We start from the raw sequence: 21,410 nt of genomic DNA on the forward strand, positions 1-21,410 counted from the left end.
GACGCTCTTTGCTCTTTTTTTTTTCTTTTCTTTGGAGCTGGGGACCAAACCCAGGGCCTTGCGCTTCCTAGGCAAGCGCTCTACCACTGAGCTGAATCCCCAACAGCTCTTTTGCTCCTTGTTCTTTCCTTTTTCCCCTCTTCCCCTTTGTCCCTTCTCTCCCCATTCCCCTCCCACTTCCCTCCATGTGCTCAGGGCTGGCCTTTACTCCTCTTCTACTCTTCTCTCATTAAAACTTTCCACGTGGAAAAAAAGAAAGAAAGAAAGACAAGTTTATTAACCTTTTATTTTATGTGATGGATATTCGCCCTATATGTGTGTCTGTACATCATGTGTGTGTTGAATTTCCTGGAACTGGAGTTATAGACAGTTGTCAGTTACCATGTGGGTATTGGAACCAGGCCCTCTGGGTAGAACAACTAATGCTCTTAACCCCTCCATCCCTGAAAGACAAGTTTACTGTGACTCAGTTGAGGGATTTTTGGTCCATGATCAATTGGCATTTTTGTTTTAGGCCTATGGCAGCCCAGTGCTGATTTCTACTATTTCCTAACATTGAACACTTTAACACCATGCCTTTAGAGTACACTACAGATCCAAAGACAATGTCTGTGTGTAGTGATAAAAATACGCTTTCATTTTAATGCCAGGGGTAGGTATGTGGAGTTACTTAAGACTGTCCCTTGCAGCTGACTATGATTTGCCTCAGTTCGTGCTCTACTGAGGCTTGTTTCTGCCAGCTGCAGATAGTTTCTGTGATTCGGTGACATTTGGAATTCTACAGTCTTTTCAGAGGGTTTTTAAATGTTAGAGCCCTAAGAGTGTGTTGGGGTATGGTGATTTGAATATGCTGGACCCAGGAGGTGTGGTCTTGTTGGGTAGGTGTAGCCTTGTTGGAGGAAGTACGTCACTGTGGGGGTAGGTTTTGAGACCCTACCCCTAGCTGCCTGGAAGCCAGTTTTCTACTGTTTACCTTCAGAACAAGATGTAGAACCCTTAGCTCCTCTAGTGCTATGCCTACCTGGATGCTGCCATGCTTCCTGCCATGATAATGAACTGAATCTCAAAACCAGCAAGCCATCCCCAATTAAATGTTGTCCTTTATAAGAGTTGCCTTGGTCATGGTGTCTCCTCACAGCAATGGAAACTCTAAGACAGAAGTTGGTACCAGGAGTGAGGTATTGCTATGACCGGCCGGATCGTGTTTTTCTTTGGAGATGTGGGAATGAGGGTTTTTGGGGGGTTAGATTTGGGGAGCAGTAGTATGTTTGAGTGGGGCTTAAAGGACCATCCTGGTAGGAATATGGAAGACATTGGTGATGAGGATGATTTGAACTGTGCAGAACTGGCCCAGGACGTTTCTGTGGAGCGGAATTTCAGTGTGTGGCCTAGAGACCGTGCTTGAGATATTCTGGTGAAGAATATAGCTGCTTTTTGCCCTTGCCTAAACAGTCTACCTGAGGTAAAGAGATCTCAATTAATTGCATTGACAAAGGAAGTCTCAGAAAAGCCCAGCAAAGACTTTGTTCTCTGGATTAGTCTCATGAAGAGTGTTTTGATGAAAAGTTGAGAAAGGAAATATACAAAATGTATCAGGCAAGTAATAAAAGGGCACCACAGAGTGGAATGGAGCTCAATTCTGTGTTCTAGGAGATAACAGATTAAGGGAGTGGTGACTCTGAGGCAAGATCCCACCAAGCTAAACTTATTGTTTATGCATTCGCCTTTGAACACATAATCGTTGTATCATGTTAGGCTTTATTAGTAATTGGTTATTGTTTTCATTTAGACTTTTAATCTGGAATGAATTACAATCCAGAAGTGGAGGACACAGGTTTCCTTTTTTTTTTTTTTAAGATTTATTTATTATATATAAGTACACTGTAGCTGTCTTCAGACACACCAGAAGAGGGCATCAGATCCCATTACAGATGGTTGTGAGTCACCATGTGGTCACTGGAATTTGAACTCAGGACCTCTGGAAGAGGAATCAGTACTCTTAGCCACTGAGCCATCCCTCCAGCCCTAGCCAAGTGTTTTCTGAGAATACAAAGAAGTTGTGTTCCAGAGATGGCTGAAGCTGTACCTCATACCTCACCTGGATTTTGTAATGTGTAAGAATCACTCAGGTAGTACTGAGGTTTTTTTGAAGGCATGAGGGGGTCATGAAGAGTAGCTAAGGCTTGGTACTGTGAGAAGCCAGGGAAGGCCATTGGTGAAGGTGCAGCCTCAGTTGCAGTTGACAGCTCAGAACTGAAGGGATCATGCAAAGAAGTTGAGGCTTGGCATCATAAAGAGAGCCTATGAAAAGCTATTGGTGAAGCCTAATTGCAGCCGAAGACCCCAGCGTATTAGAGATGTTAGTACCATGGAATGATCACCAAGAACAGCAGTGGAATGGAGTCAACCAGAGTGCTACAGAGGGCAGAGCTGGAGAAATGACCCAAGCCCTTTAGAGGAGCCCAGAAGATCATATATGGACCCCATACATTGGAACAAGAAGCTGTAATGCTGAAGTTGACTTGGATATCTCAAGATGTTAGAGATGTGAGAGCCATGGGATACCTACTGAGGACAACTGCTAACAGGAAATGGAACCAGACCAAGAGAATAAAGTTTATTGCTGCTCAATGCCAGATCTGCCAACAGCAGTCAACAGGATGAAAGGAGTTGGGGATCTGAAGAGTGTTCTGACATTGGACATGGAGACACTTGGACATTTGGAGTTTACCCAGATGGTTTCTGTATTACTTTCACCCAGTATTTTCTCATCCTGACATTATGGAATGATAATGTATGTTGGAGATACGCTTTTTTGTTTTGATTTCTTAAGGGATTACAGTTAAGAGATTGTATGAATCTCAGAAGAGACTTTGAACTTTGGAGTTTTAACACTGCTAAGACTGTTATAGACTACGGGACTTTTGAATTTGGACTGAATGTATTTCTCATTATGCTACAGCTAGGTATGGCTCCCACAGACTCGTGTTTGAGCAAGCCTATGTAGCCCAGGGATAGCACTATTAGAAGATGTGACCTTGTTGGAGTAGTTGTGGCCTTGTTGGAGGGAGTGAGTCACAGGGTAGGCTTTGAGACCCTACTTCTAGCTGCCTGGAAGCCAGTCTTCTATTTGTCTTTGGAACAGATGTAGAACTCTCCGGCACCATGCCAGCCTGGACGCTGCCATGGTCCCTGCCATGATGATAACTCAGAACCAGTAAGCCAACCCCAATTTCTAGGGGTTGTTGTTGTTGTTGTTTTTTTGTTTGTTTGTTTTGTTTTTTTTTTTTTGGAGCTGAGGACTGAACTCAGGGCTTTGCGCTTGCTAGGCAAGCGCTCTACCACTGAGCTAAATCCCCAACCCCAAGCCAACCCCAATTAAATATTGTCCTTTATAAGAGTTACCTTAGGGGCTGAAGAGATGGCTTAGCACTGACTGCTCTTCCAGAGTCCTGAGTTCAATTCCCAGCAACCACATGGTGGCTCACAACCATCTGCAATGAGATCCGATGCCCTCTTCTGAAGACAGTGACAGTGTACTCATATACCTAAAGTAAAAAAATAAATTAAAAAAAAAAGTTGCCTTGGTCATGGTGTCTCTTCACAGCAATGGGAACCCTAACTGAGACCGGGGGGTTGTTGATTGTTTAGGGAGGTTAGTTGTGTTTTGTTCTTAGCTGTGATCAAAGAAGAAACAAAAGGAAAGACATTAAATTTAGGGATCTCTCTTTCTCTCTTTCTTTCTCCTCATCCCCTCCCTTCTATCCATCTTTCTCTCTCATCTAGTGTTAGGGGGTTTAACCCAGGGGATACAGTGTGGAAAAAAGAACCACAAAGTAGCAAAAACCTGCTCGATCTGATGTGCAGACTGAGAATGCACTGTTCAGAAGAAGTGTGTAGTGGAGATAAGGGCATAAAACAGCCTCCTGGGAGTGGAGAGAGGGAGGGGATGAGAGACATGGGTACCAGCCAGGCAGGCTAACAAGGGAGGATCGAGGACGGGAAAACATTTCAGCCATGGCGTTTTAGGACTTAAGCTGTTCCTTTATTTTTTTTCTTTATTTTTCCTGTGTCCCAGTGCTCCATCCCGGAGCTCCTCAGTCTACGGCACCCCTTTGAGGCCATGCCCTGGAACGTAGCAGTAGTGGGCCTGAGGAGCACTTGTCACTCGGCAGTATTTTTCACCGTCATCACCTGCTAGGTCAGGAAGTGGTTATTCTTCAGTTTTGCTTGCACCAACTTCTGGACTGAGAAAACCCAGACACCAGGAAATGGAAAACTCTATGAGGAGCCCGTAGCGACTGGCCAACAAACACAAAGGAAGGTAATCACAGGCTGGTTCAGAGGGGAAAATGGCTTGCTGACAAGACTTGAGACCACACGGTGGATGGAGGGATCCAACTCACACCGAACACCGAACGTCCTCTGATGTCTGTGCGCATGCTGGGGTCGATGATGCCATTTTTATAATCAAAACCCTCAAGCGTCTGCTCACATCTGGCTCGACAGCATTTCGTGTATGTGTGCAGGTGAAGGCTCTGGCGTAGAGGCTCACTCACCTCATGGAGGCTCTGTCCTCACTTTGTCAAATGTGTGCTGCCATGCACACTGCTCTCCGGTCTTCTCTCCACGACTCATAGCATGGGATGGAAAAAGAATAAGCAGAGAGGGGACCCCACTTTGAAAACAAACAAAAACTGATTCATTTTTCCTAGACCTGCGTTGAACCAGCCACTTACGTAGCAGGGGATGGCCTTGAACTTAAGTGACCCTCTTACCTCTCAAGTGCTGAGATTACAGGGCATGCCCGCCACCCCTGATCTTACATAGCACTGGTGAATTGCACCCAAAGCTTTGTGTAATCTAGACAAGAACTCTTTTTTTCTTCTTTTTTTTTTTTTTCGGAGCTGGGGACCGAACCCAGGGCCTTGCGCTTCCTAGGCAAGCGCTCTACCACTGAGCTAAATCCCCAACCCCCTAGACAAGAACTCTTATAAGCTGTGCTAAACCGTCAGCTATTAGACAATGACTCTGTCTTGGAGACAGGGACTCACTAGGTAGCCCTGGATGGCCTGGAACACAGTATGATGTATATCAACCAGGCCAGCTGTGATGATTTGTATATGCGAGGCCCAGGGAGTGACAAGATTAGAGGGTGTGGCCTTGTTGGAGTAGGTGTGTCACCGTGGGTGTGGGCTTTAAGACCCTCATCCTAGCTGCCTGGAAGTCAGTATTCTGATAGCAGCCTTTGGATGAGGATGTTTAACTCTCAGCTCCTCCTGCACCATGCCTGCCTAGACACTGCCATGCTCCTGCCTTGATGATAATGGACTGAACCTCTGAACCTGTAAGCCAGCCCCAATTAAATGTTCTTTTTAAGAATTGCTTTGGTCGGGCTGGAGAAATGGCTCAGTAGTTAAGAGCACTGACTGCTTTTCCAGAGGTCCTGAGTTCAAATCCCAGCAACCACATGGTGGCTCACAACCATCTGTAATGAAATCTGATGCCCTCTTCTGGTGTGTCTGAAGACAGCTACTTATATATAATATATATTTATATATAATAAATAAATCTTTAAAAAAAAAAAAGAATTGCTTTGGTCAAGCTGGAGAGATGGCTCAGTGGTTAAGAGCACAGATTGCTCTTCCAGAAGTCTTGAGTTCAAATCCCAGCAACCACATGGTGGCTCACAACCATCTGTAAAGAGACCCGATGCCCTCTTCTGGTGTGTCTGCAGATAGCTACAGTGTACTTATTTTTTTTTTAATTTTTTTTATTTATTCATTTATTATATATAAGTACACTGTAGCTGTCTTCAGATACACCAGAAGAGGGCATCAGATCTCTTTACAGATGGTTGTGAGCCACCATGTGGTTGCTAGGAATTGAACTCAAGACCTCTGGAAGAGCAGTCGGGTGCTCTTAACCGCTGAGCCATCTCTCCAGCCCTACAGTGTACTTATATATAGTAAATGAATAAATCTTAAAAAAAAATAATTGCTTTGGTTATTATGCTGTCTGCTCACAGCAGTAGAACCCTAAGACACTGGCCTAGAACTCACAGAAAATCTCCTGCCTCTGCCTAAAGGCATTTGCCATCACACCCAGCTTTTAAGATAGGTTTTTGAAGATTGGCCAGAAGGTTCATTCTGCTTATAAATATAGGTACCTTTATGTCTTAGCCTGACACTGCTACCACCTTTAGAAAGAGAGGAGGAAAAGTATGTCTGTGACTTCTAACACCCCTCTCCCCAAGTTTGTAGTTTAAAGCTGTGCCTGTCTTGCCTTCAAGTCTGTAGTCTGTCATGGGTTTTTGTTTGTGTTCGAAATAGTCATAAACAAAACAAATGAAGGCAAATGAATCAAATTACTTTTTTCTTTTTATTGAGCAAAGAAGGAGGATTATAAATCAAGGAATTGTTAAAAACGGGGCTTGAGAGGCAAGGATCTGGCTTATTCAGTTGTAAAACAGTGGAAGTAACAATTGAGTTGATCCAAGAGTGCTGCCATTAACTAGATCAGTGGTTCCCACTGTAGCATATTAGAGAGTGATGGCTGTTGGTTTTGAATCTGAAGTTTACTAACCTCACCGAGTAGATGCAGCCTGAGGCAGAACAAACGCCCTGCTGTGTGTGGATGGGTCAGTCCCACACACAAACCGTCCTGCACCTTTACGACTGTCTAATGTCCTGCTGGACATGTATTATGCAGGACCTACAACTTGTCTGAGAAAGAATCCTTTGATTCCTCTGAGACAGACTGTAATTTGTCCCGTCTTTTTTATCTATCATTTCAGCTAAAGTGATTTTGCCCTCTCCTTCACCACTGACAGATGCGGTGCAAAGCCTGCTATGCTGTACCTGCCTAACCCTGTGTTCTGTCACACATCCCTTTAATCTTCATGTCCTGCACTTCATTCAGCTCAGGAAGCTGCCCCTGCTGGACTCTTAAGGCAAACCTATTCCTAGTGAGAGTTCGCAGGATTTGAAGCTGGTAGCATAGTCAAGCCTGAGCCCTCACAGTTTGTGTCCATTAGAGTTCTGAGTTTCCATTTATCACACAAGTAGGGCACTAAATTAAGTCAGAATAAACTCAAATGTAGATTGTATCACCTATAAATCTCAAGATGGCAAAAGATGTTATAAAAGATCTACCTTTCAAAGGATGACCAGGTCTAGTAGGGTCTGTGGTTGCCATGACTTCGGGCGAAGGAGGGCGCTCCTGGCATGTGAGAGCCAGCTATGCGTCTTTCAATACATTGGGCAGTTCCTCACAATAAGAAATTACTCTGCGCCCTATTCGAGTTTTGAATGTCTCTTTCGACATTCGCGTATGACCTACAGCTCGTCTGCAAGAATGTACCTCTTCATTCTTGCTGTTTCGACAATCTGTAAGTTCTTTTGTGCTGTATTTTTATTTCAATGAAGATATTTCGTTCTTACCATGTACAGATAGTTGCTGACATTTGCAATTAACGTGTGTCGTTTAGTCTTTACTCTAATGTCTAAACACGTCCCTGCTTTTCCATGTTCCTCCAATTCTTTTCTTATAAGCTCATACTGATTCATGGTAAACGGAAGCAATCTGACGACTCCATCATGTCTTAGGACTTAAAGTCGTGCCGAAGTTATGACTTTATATTTCTCTCTTATATTACAGTAAATCTGATTTTTTTAATTAATGTGATTGTATGCACTTTGAATATTAAACAAAACAGATACTGCCTAGTAGGTGGTAAAAACTGACAGAAAAGTTCATCTAGACCAATGACTTAGATGCAAAGGCACCAAGAACTATAAGAACACCAGAATGGTTGGTACTGGGGAGGTAAAAATGGACTTAGGAATGATGTACAAGGCGGTTGGGAGAAGCAAGGAGCCGGTTTAAGACGTTCGGTAATGTAGCAAGGGAATGTAGAAGCCTATCTACTATCTGGGGATGATTTGGTCCAAGACGGCAAAAGAATGGTTTCGGCATAGTATATGTCATTTCTAACTAATTATGCAACCTTTCTCTTTCTCTGATTCCACATACTCAATCAGATACTCTGGGTAAATCTGTTCTTTCCGGAAAATGACAAAGACGGAGGGATTCAGCCTGGTGTCCACGCAGCTGTCATAGAGTGCAGGAGGGCTACTGAACGTCATATTCCCTTCAATGACGTTTCCAACCAGGACTCGGGCTACGAACATAACAATGTTTCTGATATCATATGAACAATTCTTGTGGGAATAGATGGCTTCTTTTGCAAAATAATTTCCTAGAAGTGATCAGAAAGAAGCGGAGAATTACTATCAGTGAGCATAGGTTTATAACAGAATACAAAGAACCAGACATCGATGTAAACGAAACATCTGCCAACAACCCCTGACAGACAGCTCGTTAGCCCTCTCAATAGTTAATCCTCATCATCTGCTAAGCCGCACTTCCAGTCAGGTGGGAGGCACATCTCTCATAACACTTCCAGAGAGGTATTCCTGAAAGACCCACTTGTATGCAGGTATTGTCATTCCAAGGGCTAGAAACCCAAAGAAAAATGAAGAAAAACAGACATGCGATAGCAATGCCCCCACCCCCCACCTGCTTCCTGATCCTGGCTGCATTTTGACCAGGTGCCTGGAATTATTGCTGCTATGCCATTGTCCCTTAAGTTGCTTCTTCTTCTTACTTTTTTTTTTAAAGAATTATTTATTTATATGAGACACTGTAGCTGTCCTCAGACACCAGAAGAGGGCATCAGATCTCATTACAGATGATTGTGAGCCACCATGTGGGTGCTGGGAATTGAACTCAGTACACCTCTGGAAGAACAGTTAGTGCTCTTAACCACTGAACTATCTATCTCTGCAGCCCCTTTAAGTTGCTTCTTGTTGGGTATTTGGTCGCAGTGACAACCGATGCACAAAACTAATTAAAGAGCGCAGCTATTGCTGTGTTAACTTGACCTAAGGTTTGTAGGCCTTTGGAGCTGGTTTGTGGAGAGAATGTGGAAAAGTTTGGATCTGTGGGCTAGAGCTGGGGGCAGAGCTTAATGGGCTGCTCTGGGCGGGGAGGGGGGGGAGACCAGATGGCTGACAAAAAACAAAACAAAAACAAAAACAAACCAAACAAATAAAAAAAACCCACCCCAAACTGAAAGGCGTGCTTATGTGGTTGCAAAAGGAAACAGAGAAATGAAGGCTCTGTTGGGGGTTAGGCTAGAGGGATTTGTGTTATAGCCTAGCAACCAACCGTGTGACTTCTGTCTATATCCTGACCTCTTTCTTCCTTCCTTCCTTCCTTCCTTCCTTCCTTCCTTCCTTTCTTTCGTCTGTCTGTCTGTCTGTCTGTCTGTCTTTCCTTCTTAAAACCTACTTCTTTTATTTTTATATGTATGTAGTTGTGTGAGCATATGTGGCTCGTATGTGTTCAGGATCCTGCAGAACAGAAGAGGACATCAGATCTCCTAGAATTGGAGTTATAGATGGTTGTGAGCCTCCATTTGGGTACTGGGAATTGAACTCAGGTCCTCTGGAAAAAAGAGTCAGTGCTTTCAACCCTGAATGCTATCTCTGTAGCCCATGTCCTGACTATTTGAATGAAGCTGAATGCGGTGGTAATTGCCTAAGCTGTCTGGCAGAAGGCATTTCAAGATGGTAAATTAAAGTTGCAGATTTCTCAGTGTTTACTGAGACTTACAATGAGAATTCGGAGCAGGAAGACAATAGAAGCTGTGTGCTTTGCCAGAGAAAGAATAATGAGTCCGTTAAAAGTCCAGGGCAGGGCACAGAGAACAGGTACCGAGAAGGTGGTTAAAACTGTTAAAGACATTGACACCCTTAAGGAGAACCCTCACTTTACAAAGCACAAAACGGAAGGCAGCACCCACTGGGAACTGCAGAGTGTAGGATGTAAACTCGTCTCAGAAGCAGTCTGCTAACTGAACCACATCCCAGGCCTAGTTCTGGAGTTTGGGAAGAGCACTGATTACATGGCCCAGACTGGCTTCAAACTTGCAGTAATCGTTTTCTCTCAGGACCTAAGCACTGTGATTGCAGCCTGAACTACTACTGTGTGCATGTGCGTGCATGCGTGTGCTAGTGTATGTATGTGGAAGTCAGAGGACAACCTTAGGTGCAGGTGCCATCCAAATCTATTTACTGTTGACTGACTGAAGTGGGTTCACGTTCTGGCCCTGAACTTACCACATAGGCTATGTGTCCAGTCAGTGAGACCCAGAGATTACCTGCCTGCCTACCCAGCACTGAGATTACATTGTGCTCTCCCACACCCCCCCCCTTTTTTTTTTGGTTCTTTTTTTCGGAGCTGGGGACCGAACCCAGGGCCTTGCGCTTCCTAGGTAAGCGCTGTACCACTGAGCTAAATCCCCAGCCCCGCACACCCCTTTTTTAAATTACTAAGGATTACACTCAGGCCCTCTGAGCCTGAACTATTCTCCTCAACACTGAACTACTCTTTTTGTATGTCTTCCCCCACCCCCACGGAGCTGTGTTTTCTTATCAATGTAAGATAAGAAATGTAATGTAAATAAGTTTGTTCATCCAAACAAACTTATTTTCAAGAGAATTAGTCCATCCAGGATCTTTCTGCTAACTTGAAAGTAGGCCAGGAACTGGAAAATAACCAAATATACGAGCAAATCCACCAGCCCACCTCACTTCTACAGCCATGGAGTCTAGCTGCCATTGCTCTCCCTCCTTCCCCTCTGCTCCAGCTCCTCTGTTTTACCAGATTGGTACTCACAGCTCTGCTCCACACGGATCCAGAGGGTCCCCGAATCACTGAAGGGAGTGGCATGCCCTCTTCATTTTATTTAGAATAAGGTCTCAATATGTAGGCCTGGCTCTCCAGGAACTCTCCATGTGAACTAGGCTAAACTCACTCTCAGAGATCCCTCCTGCCTCTGCCCCCAAGTGCTGAGATTACACAAATGCACCAAAGTTGGGCAGTGACCGCACATGCCTTTAATCCCAGCACTTGGGATAGAGAGGCAGGTGGATCTCTGCGTTTGAGGCCAGCCTGATCTACAGAGCGAGTTCCAGGATAGCCAAGGCTACACAGAGAAACCCTGTCTAGAAAAAAAAAGAACAAAACAAAAAATGATGTACCACCACACCCAGTTATTTCATATTATTTTGCACTGTGTTAGGTCTAGTCCCCACCACCACCACTTTTCTCATCCTCCTCTTCTTGCTCTATTAATTTAATTTTTAGATCACCATACATTGTAATGGGTTTCACCATGACATCTCCAAACATCTGTATCATTATACTTTGTTTTCTCTCTTTCTAACACGGTAACTAAACCTCTGGGGACCACAGCTCTACCACTGAGCAACAGCCTCCAAACGTTTTTCTTTCTATTTTAAGACTCGGTCTTACTAAGTTGTTCAGGCTAGCCTTGAGCTAGCTTTGCAGTACAAACCAGCCTTGGGCTAAATAAATCTTCCTGCCTCTGCCTTCCAAGTAGCTGGGATTCCAAGCCGGCGCTGGCTGCCAAGTCTGACTGTATCTTATTCTGTAATCAACCGCAAAGAGTGAATGGTTGGTAGAAAAGAGGAGTCGGGTTCTGTGTGAGGGCAGAGCCCCATAACCTGTGGCTGAGACGAGGAAGGGCTCCTCCCCATTCTTCACTGGAACCCGTCAGTGGCACCAGCAAGCTAGTTTGAAAAGCTCTACAGTCACAGACACAGGTCAGGAAAAGCCACCTCCAGTAAACACAACAGCAGAGAACATAGCCAGCAGATGCAATGGTTTACAAATGTGAAGCTCGTGAGCTGTTCCCAGAGAAGAGAGGGCAGTCGAGACAGAAGCCCTAGGCCAAGGCCTAGCACACACACCCTCAAGGCAACAGAGCTGCCCTCACACAGGATCGAGGTAACTCAGCTTGTTTTCTCATAAGGCCGCTGGAGCCAAGAAGCGCAGGTTTACAATGTGATGCCAAGGGCGTCTCCACAAAACCACACACAGGGCTGGAGTCACAGCCCTCTCTCCTCTAGCACAAACCTTTTCCATATCTGGTCTCCCGACTTCCATGTAGGATCCACTCGAAATTATTCTTACAGATATAATCCACATGGGCACGGCATGCGGCGTGAAACAGGAGCATCTCGTTTTTATTTTTCATCTTTTCCTTCTTCCTAATGTAGAGAAAGGTGAGGTTCAGTACCAACAAAGAACAGTAGGCTGGCAAGATGGCCACCACGAGGCACGAGAGCCGAGTTCAGTCACCTGGACTCACGTGGTCAGAGGGGGGCAACTGACTCCCACAAGTTGTCTTGTGATGGATGTGCATGCCCCATATCAAATAAATAAATGTGCAAATAAAATAAAATGAATGCTCCCCCTTGATCTATTTTTTTTTTTTTGGTTCTTTTTTTTTTTCGGAGCTGGGGACCGAACCCAGGGCCTTGCGCTTCCTAGGTAAGCGCTCTACCACTGAGCTAAATCCCCAGCCCCCCCCCCATCTATTTAAATAACATGACCCCAAACAAGGTCTGATTATGTCACCTTTCAAAAGCGTCCCAGAGTTTTTGGTTCCATATCCGCTTTATTCTCACAATCTTGAAAGGTTTCATGGATGCTTTAAACTGTTCGCTTACTGTGACATACTCCACATCCTGGTCATTGAGTTCTAGAAACTTAAAAAAAAAAAGATGTTTAAATGTTAACTAGAAAACATTAGAAGCATGCTGATCATCACATGTGCCCACCCACACCAGGACCACCATGGCTGTTCTCAGGTGGGAAGGGCTGGCTTAGCATGTCCATATCTGGCCTCATGTTCATTCTGGTAATGATCCAACAGGCATGTGCCGGTCTGTTCAGGATAACTTATGCCGTATATGACTTAGTCCTGAGACCCAGGAAGGTAACTGCCCAAATTCCAAAACCCACCAGTGACAGAGAGATCAGAGATACCTATGGAACACAAGATTGGCCTTTACAAGAGCTGGAGGCTAAGCCAGACTAAGGAACAGTCTTGTCTCAGCCGGGCTAGTGGCAAAGTAGGACACTTGAAGTTGGCTACTGTTGCTCTCGGAATCCTGCTTTCTTTATCAGCTATGATCTCACAGGGTGGCTGTGAGAGTCTGCCTGAATGACGTTGCATCACTAGGAACACAGAAATGCCCTAGAAAACAGTTGTTCTCTGGGAATGCATCACCATCACACCCAGGTGCCTTGCCTTTGACTCTGGAGCTAAGTTTGGAAGAAGCAGTTCACTCATTCCGTTAACAAACCCATATGCTTCCTGTAAAGCATCTTCCCACCTTTACAGGATTCACCCACCAGACAAGCAAAGCCAGTTACCTCATATTCGTTGGGCAAAACAGTGCTAGCATTCTTCTGGGGAATAGAATTCAGAGCATCTGCCTTGGGCGTCACTGGCTGATGACTACAAATAAAGACAGAAGGAAATTTTACTTGGGTCCCTTTCTTTCTACCCTCAACACACAGCCAGAAAGTCTTTCTGGGTAATGTAGTATTGACTTCTATATTTACTCTGAACCACTCCTGAAAAATCCTGATTCCAGTAACCACAGGTTTTTACAAAGAGGTTCGATCATTTAGGAATGAATGTAAACGCTCCCTTTCCCAATACTTTAAACTATAAAGCACGGGCAGGTGAGACAGCAGTAGGTACCAGTTCTTGCCTGATGATGGGTCTTATTGCTAGATCCTTTCAGGTTGAAGGAAAGAACTGACTCTTTAGATTTTGTTATTGACTTCTTCCTGTGTGTATATGTGTGTGGGGCAGTGCATGCACACACCTAAACACACACACACACACACACACACACACACACACACACACACACACTGAGTAAATGAATGAATGAGTGGATATACATAAAACTACCATGTAAAGGCACCAATTCTTTTTTTGATGTATCTGCTCAACCTTCAAAGGTACAGGTGTGTCAGTGTGAGCTTGTGTGTCTTGTAACTTCTTTGTCAAATGGTAGACAGGTTAAGTATAGGACAGAGGAAGGGACCTTGCCTTTTTGTAGGAACTGTATTTCAGTGTGAGAGAGCAACTGGAAGACTGAAGTAACCTCAGCCATCCCTTAGTGTCAGTAAACAGAACAATCAGAGCAAAGCATCCTGACAAAAACCCAGCCCAGAACTGACAAGTCCTCAAAATCTAGTAACCAGCCTATAGAAGCCACCCATAAAATGGCCTCATTGGAATATGATGGAGTATATTTTGATCGATCAAACTACCTATTTCTTTTTTCTTACCCCGTTTTTTTTTTTAATCGCATTTTTAAAAATAGAGGGTAGTCAGATGTGAGGCGCATACCTTTAATCCTAGCACTCAGGAGGCAGAACCATTGTGAGTTCGAAGACAGCCTGGTCTACGTATTGAATTTGATTGAGGCCAGGTAGGACTACACAGAAAGACCCTATCTCAGATACAAACAAATGAGAGGGGGAGGGGAGAAAAGAAAAGAAAATGTAGGGAATGGACTGAGGAGATGGTTCATTGGGTGTAGAGGAATTTTAATCTAGCAATATGGCTGCTCTGATCACATCCAAAGACATTGTAGGTCTGGGTGAACCTGCTGGAATGAATGCAGGCAAACTTTTTGGTCGGGATGCTTAGCACACACCTTTAACCCTTCTGGGTGGAACCCTTTAGTACACATCTTTAATCCCAAACAATGACAGCTAACTAAGGAGCAGACAAGGTGATGAACCAGAGAAGGATTTAATAGAATGAGCCAAATATGCCCAACTCTCAGGAGAAAAGCCATTTAAGAGCAGCATAGAAGGCTGGAGAGATGGCTCAACGGTTAAGAGCACCCGACTGCTCTTCCAGAGGTCATGAGTTCAATTCCCACCACCCACATGGTGGCTCACAACCATCTGCAAAGAGATCCGATGCCCTCTTCTGGTGTATCTGAAGACAGCTACAGTGTACTTAGATAGAATAAATGAATAAATCTTAAAAAAAAAAAAAAGAGCAGCATAGAGAGTTGGGAGTCTGTCTGTTCATTTGAGTGAAATTGAGTTTGGTGAGTCAGTTGGAAGTCAGTGCAGGGAGCCAAGTTCATTTGTGAGTTCACATGCAGGTCAGCAGAGGCAACTGAAGCCAGAGAATAAGAACAAGCCAGAAAATTAGAACAAATTCCCAGAGTTAGTTTGGGCCAAGCAGAACAATTCAGTGAGAAGTTGAGAGAAGCCAGACTGAATCAGTCAGCTTGGAGAAGAGTATGAACCAGAACAGCTATGTTGAAGCAACCAGCCAGAGTTCAGAAAGAACTAGAAAGAGTGAGCTTTTCTCAGCAGTAAGCCTCTGAGAAGACAGTTATGTTAGGTGAATGGATGTTAGGTGAATAGAAATTACTTTCACAACTGGGAAAAGTGAGGATCTGATCTCAGATGCCCAGCATCCACATAAAAAAGCTATGCATAGCAGACCCCCCCCCCCCCACAACACCAGTACACACAGGAAACTGGAAACAAGTGTTCCAGGGACTTGGTGGCTTGTGTGCAAGCTCTAGGTTCAGCTAGGAACTGTCTCGAGGTAGATTGAGGAAAACATACCAATGTCAAATTTTGCCCTCCACATGCACCAGAATTGGTGAGATCATAAGCATGCATGCACATGCACATAATTTTTGTATAATTTACTTATTTCTATCTTATGTGCATTGATGTAGTTACAGACAGTTGTGAGCTGTTACGTGGGTGATGAGAACCGAACTCAGGTCCTCTGGAAGACCAGGCAGTACTCTGAACCACTGAGCCATCTTTCCAGCCCCCCACACAACATTTTTTAAAAATAGAGACAGGTACACTTAAATAGTTTAAAAGCAGCTTAGGGATAAAATCAACTACAAAAGGTAATTTCAAAGAGAATGGGAAAATACATTGGGTGAATTGGGTATTACATGATAGTTAATGAATTACTGTCAATTTTAGTAGATGTCATATGTGTTGTCACAGAGTCTAATACCAGGAGGAAGACAAACCAAAGAGGCTGTCACTACTGAGCACGAGGCACACCAGCCTTGTTCCCAGGGTCTGAGGTGTATTTCAGCAGTGAGCACACTGCAGCTGCTAAGCATGTTATGTAGATGAGAGGGGGTAGCGTGGTTCCCCTACCCAAATCCCTGAAGCTAACGAACAGAGGGCAGGTGTGAACTTAGGTAATCTAGAACCTGAACCAAGCTGCTCCATCCTGCAGCGTCCTCCTGGACATGACTCTCTGCCTGTCTGCACTTTCTGGATGTTACTTCCATGTCGCCTTGTGGTAACCCACCTTTGACTCTCATAGCTACAAGAATCTAGAACAGTTTGATTTTTACACCTGCCTTGAAACCTGACTCATATATCACACACCCCCAGAGGGAAAAAATCCAACTGCAAAGTTTGTGAACAATGAGACTTTACTGAGTTTCATAGCAGATAGGCAAGTTACAATGAATTCCCCACAGCAAAACCCACCTTGAAATGCCCCATGGGTACAATGATTAGAAATCAATTAAAATTAAAACCAATGCCTTTAGCCAACTTGATCTTTCTCCAGCTCTTCACCAGGCTGCTAGCTTAAGCCTTTTTCTCAGCCCCCTGCCCTCACAGCACAACCAAAGACAGAAAGAGGACCCTCAGCAAAACAAAAATCCAGTGTATTTGCCGGCACACCCCTTGATCCAGTCAGTAACAGCTGGAGCAAGTGTGACCCAGAGTATGGAGAGCTGCTAAAATACCCTGTAAGTTAAAAGCAAATGCTGGTTTAATGATATAGTATCCTTCCCACCCTATACCCAAAATCCAAACCTTATATCTATTACACAAAGCTTAACCAAGTGCCTGCACCCCTTGGCCCCCTGGTCCAGGAAACTTTCAGTTATGCCACATTGCTTAACAATCTTCCTTACTCATAGGTAAATCAAATAGAAACTGCAGTGAGACAGAGGCAGGAACTTCCCAACAACACAGAATCCAGATGCATGATGCAGCACGACGCAGCAAGATCATGGCCAGAGCTAACAGCTTCAGAACACTTACTCTGGAGCTCTTCTCTTCTGCTCCACATCGTTCGAAGAAACAAATACTGGCCTTCTGACAACATGCCTTTGAGTCTTGGAAGCTATATTTGTCTGAATCATCCCTTTAGACAAAAATGAAATAAAATAAAGATTAAGACTTGATACTAGAAAATGACTCATTTTTCCCTCAGAGGTCATTTCTACAGCAAACATTCATGACTGAATCTTTTTCTTTATTTCGTCTTTGTTCTTCTTTTCAAGACAGGGTTTATCTGTTTAGCCTTGGCTGTCCCAGAACTTACTTTGTAAACCAGGCTAACCTCAAACTGACTGAGATCCACCTGCTTCTGCCTCTTGATTGCTGGGATTAAAGGTGTGTACCATGAATGAATCTTACATGCACAGAGAAGAGAAATTTTAGATAAAGCAACTGTAGACCTGGTTCGAAATTCCAAGAGTGACTTTTTTCAATGACCATGCATGGCTAGAATATAAAACAATATTTCTCTTTGGAGCTTTTCATAAAGTCCAACATATCTAGGAACACTACCCAAATAAATGAAAACCTGGATCCACACAAAAAGAGCTGCATTACTTATGACCAAACACTGGAAAGCAACTGGTGGATAATAAACTATAAAACGTATTCACAATGGAATATTATTCAGCAGATAAAAGTGAAGAACTACTATACATACCACAACATAAATGATTCTAGAACCCACTTTTTTTTTTTTTAGATTTATTTATTTATTATATATAAGTACACTGTAGCTGTCTTCAGATACACCAGAAGAGGGCATCAGATCTCTTTACAGATGGTTGTGAGCCACCATGTGGTTGCTGGGAATTGAACTCATGACCTCTGGAAGAGCAGTCGGGTGCTCTTAACCGCTGAGCCATCTCTCCAGCCCTAGAACCCACTATTTTGAATGAAAGAACTCAGCTATGTGTGAATATATACTTTGAGAATCTTTTAATAGATTTAGTAGAGTGGGGCCTTATAAACAAGTCAGAACAGGGCTAGGCAGTGGTGTGCTTGCCTTTAATCCCAGCACTAGGGGCAGGTAGATTTTTGTGAGTTGAGTAGAGTCTGGTCTACAAAACAAGTTCTAGAGCTATGTAAAGAAACCCTGTCTCAACACCCCTAGCCCCCGACACCCACAAAAGAAAGAAAGACAAGGGATTGGGGATTTGGCTCAGTGGCAGAGCGCTTGCCTAGGAAGCGCAAGGCCCTGGGTTCGGTCCCCAGCTCCGGAAAAAGAAAAAAGAACCAAAAAAAAAGAAAGACAAAAGGAGGCATGGCAAACTTTTGGACAGATGGAAATGTGTCATATGTAATGTCAATGCTCAGCCAGCTGCGTACGTGAAATGGATTCATTTTACTGAGACATTAGGACTCGGTCAGGGTGATAGAACAGAACAAATAAAATCAAACGGGTGAGTTGGATATTGCTGCAATGATACTCAAAGTCTTCCCATGGCTCTGATGTTAAAAACATGGCTCAATCAACAAGAGCACAGGCTGCTCACCTAATGGGCCCACATTTGATCCACACCACCCACTGTAGCTTACAAATCTGAAGTACAATGGTTTTCACTTGGTAATAACTCATTCAAGTTTGTCTGTTTTGCTCTGGGGGTGGGGGGGGGTATTTTGTGTTCAGATTGGGTCTCACCATGCATTCCTAATAGCCCCGGAACTCACAGAGATTCTCTAGCCTCTGACTCCCAAGTGCAGAGATTAAAGACATGCCCTGGGTCTCCACTAGGGTTTTATTATTTTTGTTTGTTTGTTTGTTTCTGTTTTTGTTTTGTTGGTGGTGGTAGTTTTGGTGGAGTTTTGAGATAGAGTTTCTCTATGTAGCCTTGGTTGTCCTGGAAATTGCTCTGTAGACCAGGCCAGCCTCGAACGCACAGAGATCCAGCTGCCTCTGCCTCCTGAGTGCTGGGATTAAAGGTATGGGTTACCATCACCCAGCTCCAATTAGTTTTGGGAGGCATTTTTCTCACTTCCTGATTAGGTGGGAGACCCAGCCCACTGTGGGCGGTGCCATGCCCAGGCAGACTGAACTGTTCTCTGTAAGGTGGTAAAGTACCTTTAGAACACTTTGCTTTATAGTAAAGTAAAGTAAGCCAGGGGAACAGTAAGAAACAGCCCTCTGTGGTGTCTCTCAAACTCCTGCCTTGGCCTGTCCTAACTTTTCCTCCCTCAGTTGTTTTTGGTAATGGTATCTATTTTTTTTTTTTTTTTGGTTCTTTTTTTTTTTTTCGGAGCTGGGGACCGAACCCAGGGCCTTGCGCTTCCTAGGTAAGCGCTCTACCACTGAGCTAAATCCCCAGCCCCCGGTAATGGTGTCTATTACAGCGACAGAGATGCTAGCTAGGACACTGTCCTAGCTAGTAAACAAGCTAGGACACTGACCCCAACAACCGACTGACATTTGATACCCTAGCTTCTTTACTCACTGTCTAGAGGACACAGAGGAGAGGAAGCAGTGGGCATATTTCAACAAGGCTTGGTGGGAATGCCAGGTCGATCTCCAAAAGCGTTTGGTGTCACATAATCCCGAAAGTTACGTTGTTTACAACATAATGAATGGCTCAAGCCTCAGAGACAACTGGGAAAGCTAAGGACTTGAGAAAGTCTCACTTCTTCAAAACTGGCCCTGAAAGGGCAAGTGTTTGGCTACTTGCAGGCATGTCTCTGAGGCATGATCCCAAGGGGACAGGACTTTCAGTCAAGCTGGCCTTGGAGCTCATTTCTCTTTCACTTCATAACAGACTGGTGGCAGCTACCCAGAACGCCTTCCCACAGAGGTTCAACTACACATGGTGACTGGCCAAGTGCCCAAGTGGAGGAGATAAATGATCCAGAGGCAAGGCATGAAGAGCAAGTTTCTAGATGTCTAAGGCTGTCCAGAGGCCCAAGCTCTCCACCATAGTCATCCAAAACTAAATAGTGAAGGGTCCCACCCAGAATCAGAAACATAATCTGACGGAGCTGAAGAGCCCTCTAGAGATGTCTGTCCAAACCTCTGAGTACTGGGAGAGAAGTGGGCAGAGAGTCTGGAGGCTCTTCTGGGGGCTGCACAGAAAGTCTGCTGGGAACAGGGCCCCAGGCCACCGGCTATCACTCCACTCGCAGAGACTATTCCCCCAGCTAAAAAAGACCCTGGGCCTTGGGCGTGACACGGATATGCACCATCTACTCTTGTGTGCTCAGTGCCAGATTGGACAGACCACACCACCAAAGACAAGAACTCACCTTGAAAGCTTAACTCGTACTTCTGTGAACCAGCCTGGAATGGCAAAACTCCCCTGGGACAAGACTGGAAGAAAGACTCCAGGTACGCAGAGTTGATGTCAGAGCTGGTGTGGCCTGGGCTCTATTCACACAAAAATGAAGAAGACATAGGTAAAGACTTTTGGGAAATCTCTACCCTTCTATCTCACAGTTTTGCTTTAGTGACACAATCAGGGAGGCTCACAGTGCTGGCTATACTTGCTTCGAGGGCCTGCTGCAGGATATTTGATCACACTGGGAACCCCAAGACGCATTGTTTACAGAAAAAAAACAAAACAAAACAAAACCTGTTTCTAGTTGTGGTGTGGCCCAGCCCTAGCACACACCCTTAACTGGAAACAGGCAAGTGCAGACTGGACGTAAAACCCTACATTCAGGGGCTCGAGATACAGCAGTTGCCAAACACTTCCTTGAGAACTAGAGCCGAGGGGCTGAAGATAGTAATACTGCCTACATGGGGAGGAGCTCATGCTTTCTTTAGTGACATTCAGCTTTTTGCTAGGCCTTCCTTTCCTTCAGGAAAGTGCCCACCGGGAGAGAGGCCTGGAACAGAAGCACCTGAGGAAAATATCTTAGGGCCAGGGGCCTGCATGCATCCCATAGACTCACACATAATGCAGAGTGAGTCTGTCTGGGTATGTGCCAGCCAGGACATGAGGCCGGAAGAAAAGGCAGAAGACTTCTAAGCTTCAACATCCAATTATGAAGCCAAATCATGAAAATGCTTGATGCGGTGGCCACCAACACAGAGAGGGTTGAAACAGGTCACTGCCATGATTGGGTGGTATCTGGTACTCCATGTACCTCCTTTCTGACTCAAAGAACAGCCAAAAGGGGGCAAATCCTTGTAAGGCCTAGAGACTTCCTATCCTGATAGCTTGAAGCCTTGTATCCTTCAACTGTCTCTTCGGCTTTGTGCCTTAAACTGACTTTCTAAAGAAAATCTCACGCACGGGAAGTATACCAGGGAACTGACTAAATACTGTTCAGGAGTTAGGAGAAGGACTTGGATCAGCATTTGAACGTCACCTAGGTGATAGGTTGTGAACCTCACTTTGACTAGCAGGGCTCTAGGGTGTGGTGCAGCTGAAGATGGTTATGAA

At 44.5% G+C, this 21,410-nt stretch overlaps 1 protein-coding gene across 4 annotated transcripts in view; it reads right to left on the reverse strand.

The window, feature by feature from the left end:
* The window catches only part of Zc3hav1 (zinc finger CCCH-type containing, antiviral 1), a 68,439-nt gene that overhangs the window by 11,570 nt on the left and 35,459 nt on the right, over nt 1-21,410 (reverse strand). For 3 of the 4 annotated variants that reach the window (NR_174122.1, NM_001398725.1, XM_087656090.1), the window contains 6 exon segments: nt 6,363-8,260; nt 12,007-12,140; nt 12,511-12,641; nt 13,312-13,396; nt 17,020-17,122; nt 20,269-20,389. Coding sequence is in view for 3 of the 4 variants with exons in the window: in NM_001398725.1 (NP_001385654.1) it covers nt 7,992-8,260; nt 12,007-12,140; nt 12,511-12,641; nt 13,312-13,396; nt 17,020-17,122; nt 20,269-20,389 (843 nt within the window). In the remaining variant the exon portion in view is untranslated. 4 annotated transcript variants of the gene reach the window in all.

The sequence above is a fragment of the Rattus norvegicus genome, chromosome 4 (assembly GCF_021556685.1).
Source record: "Rattus norvegicus strain SHRSP/BbbUtx chromosome 4, alternate assembly SHRSP_T2T, whole genome shotgun sequence".
In the NCBI taxonomy this organism is placed as follows: domain Eukaryota; kingdom Metazoa; phylum Chordata; class Mammalia; order Rodentia; family Muridae; genus Rattus; species Rattus norvegicus.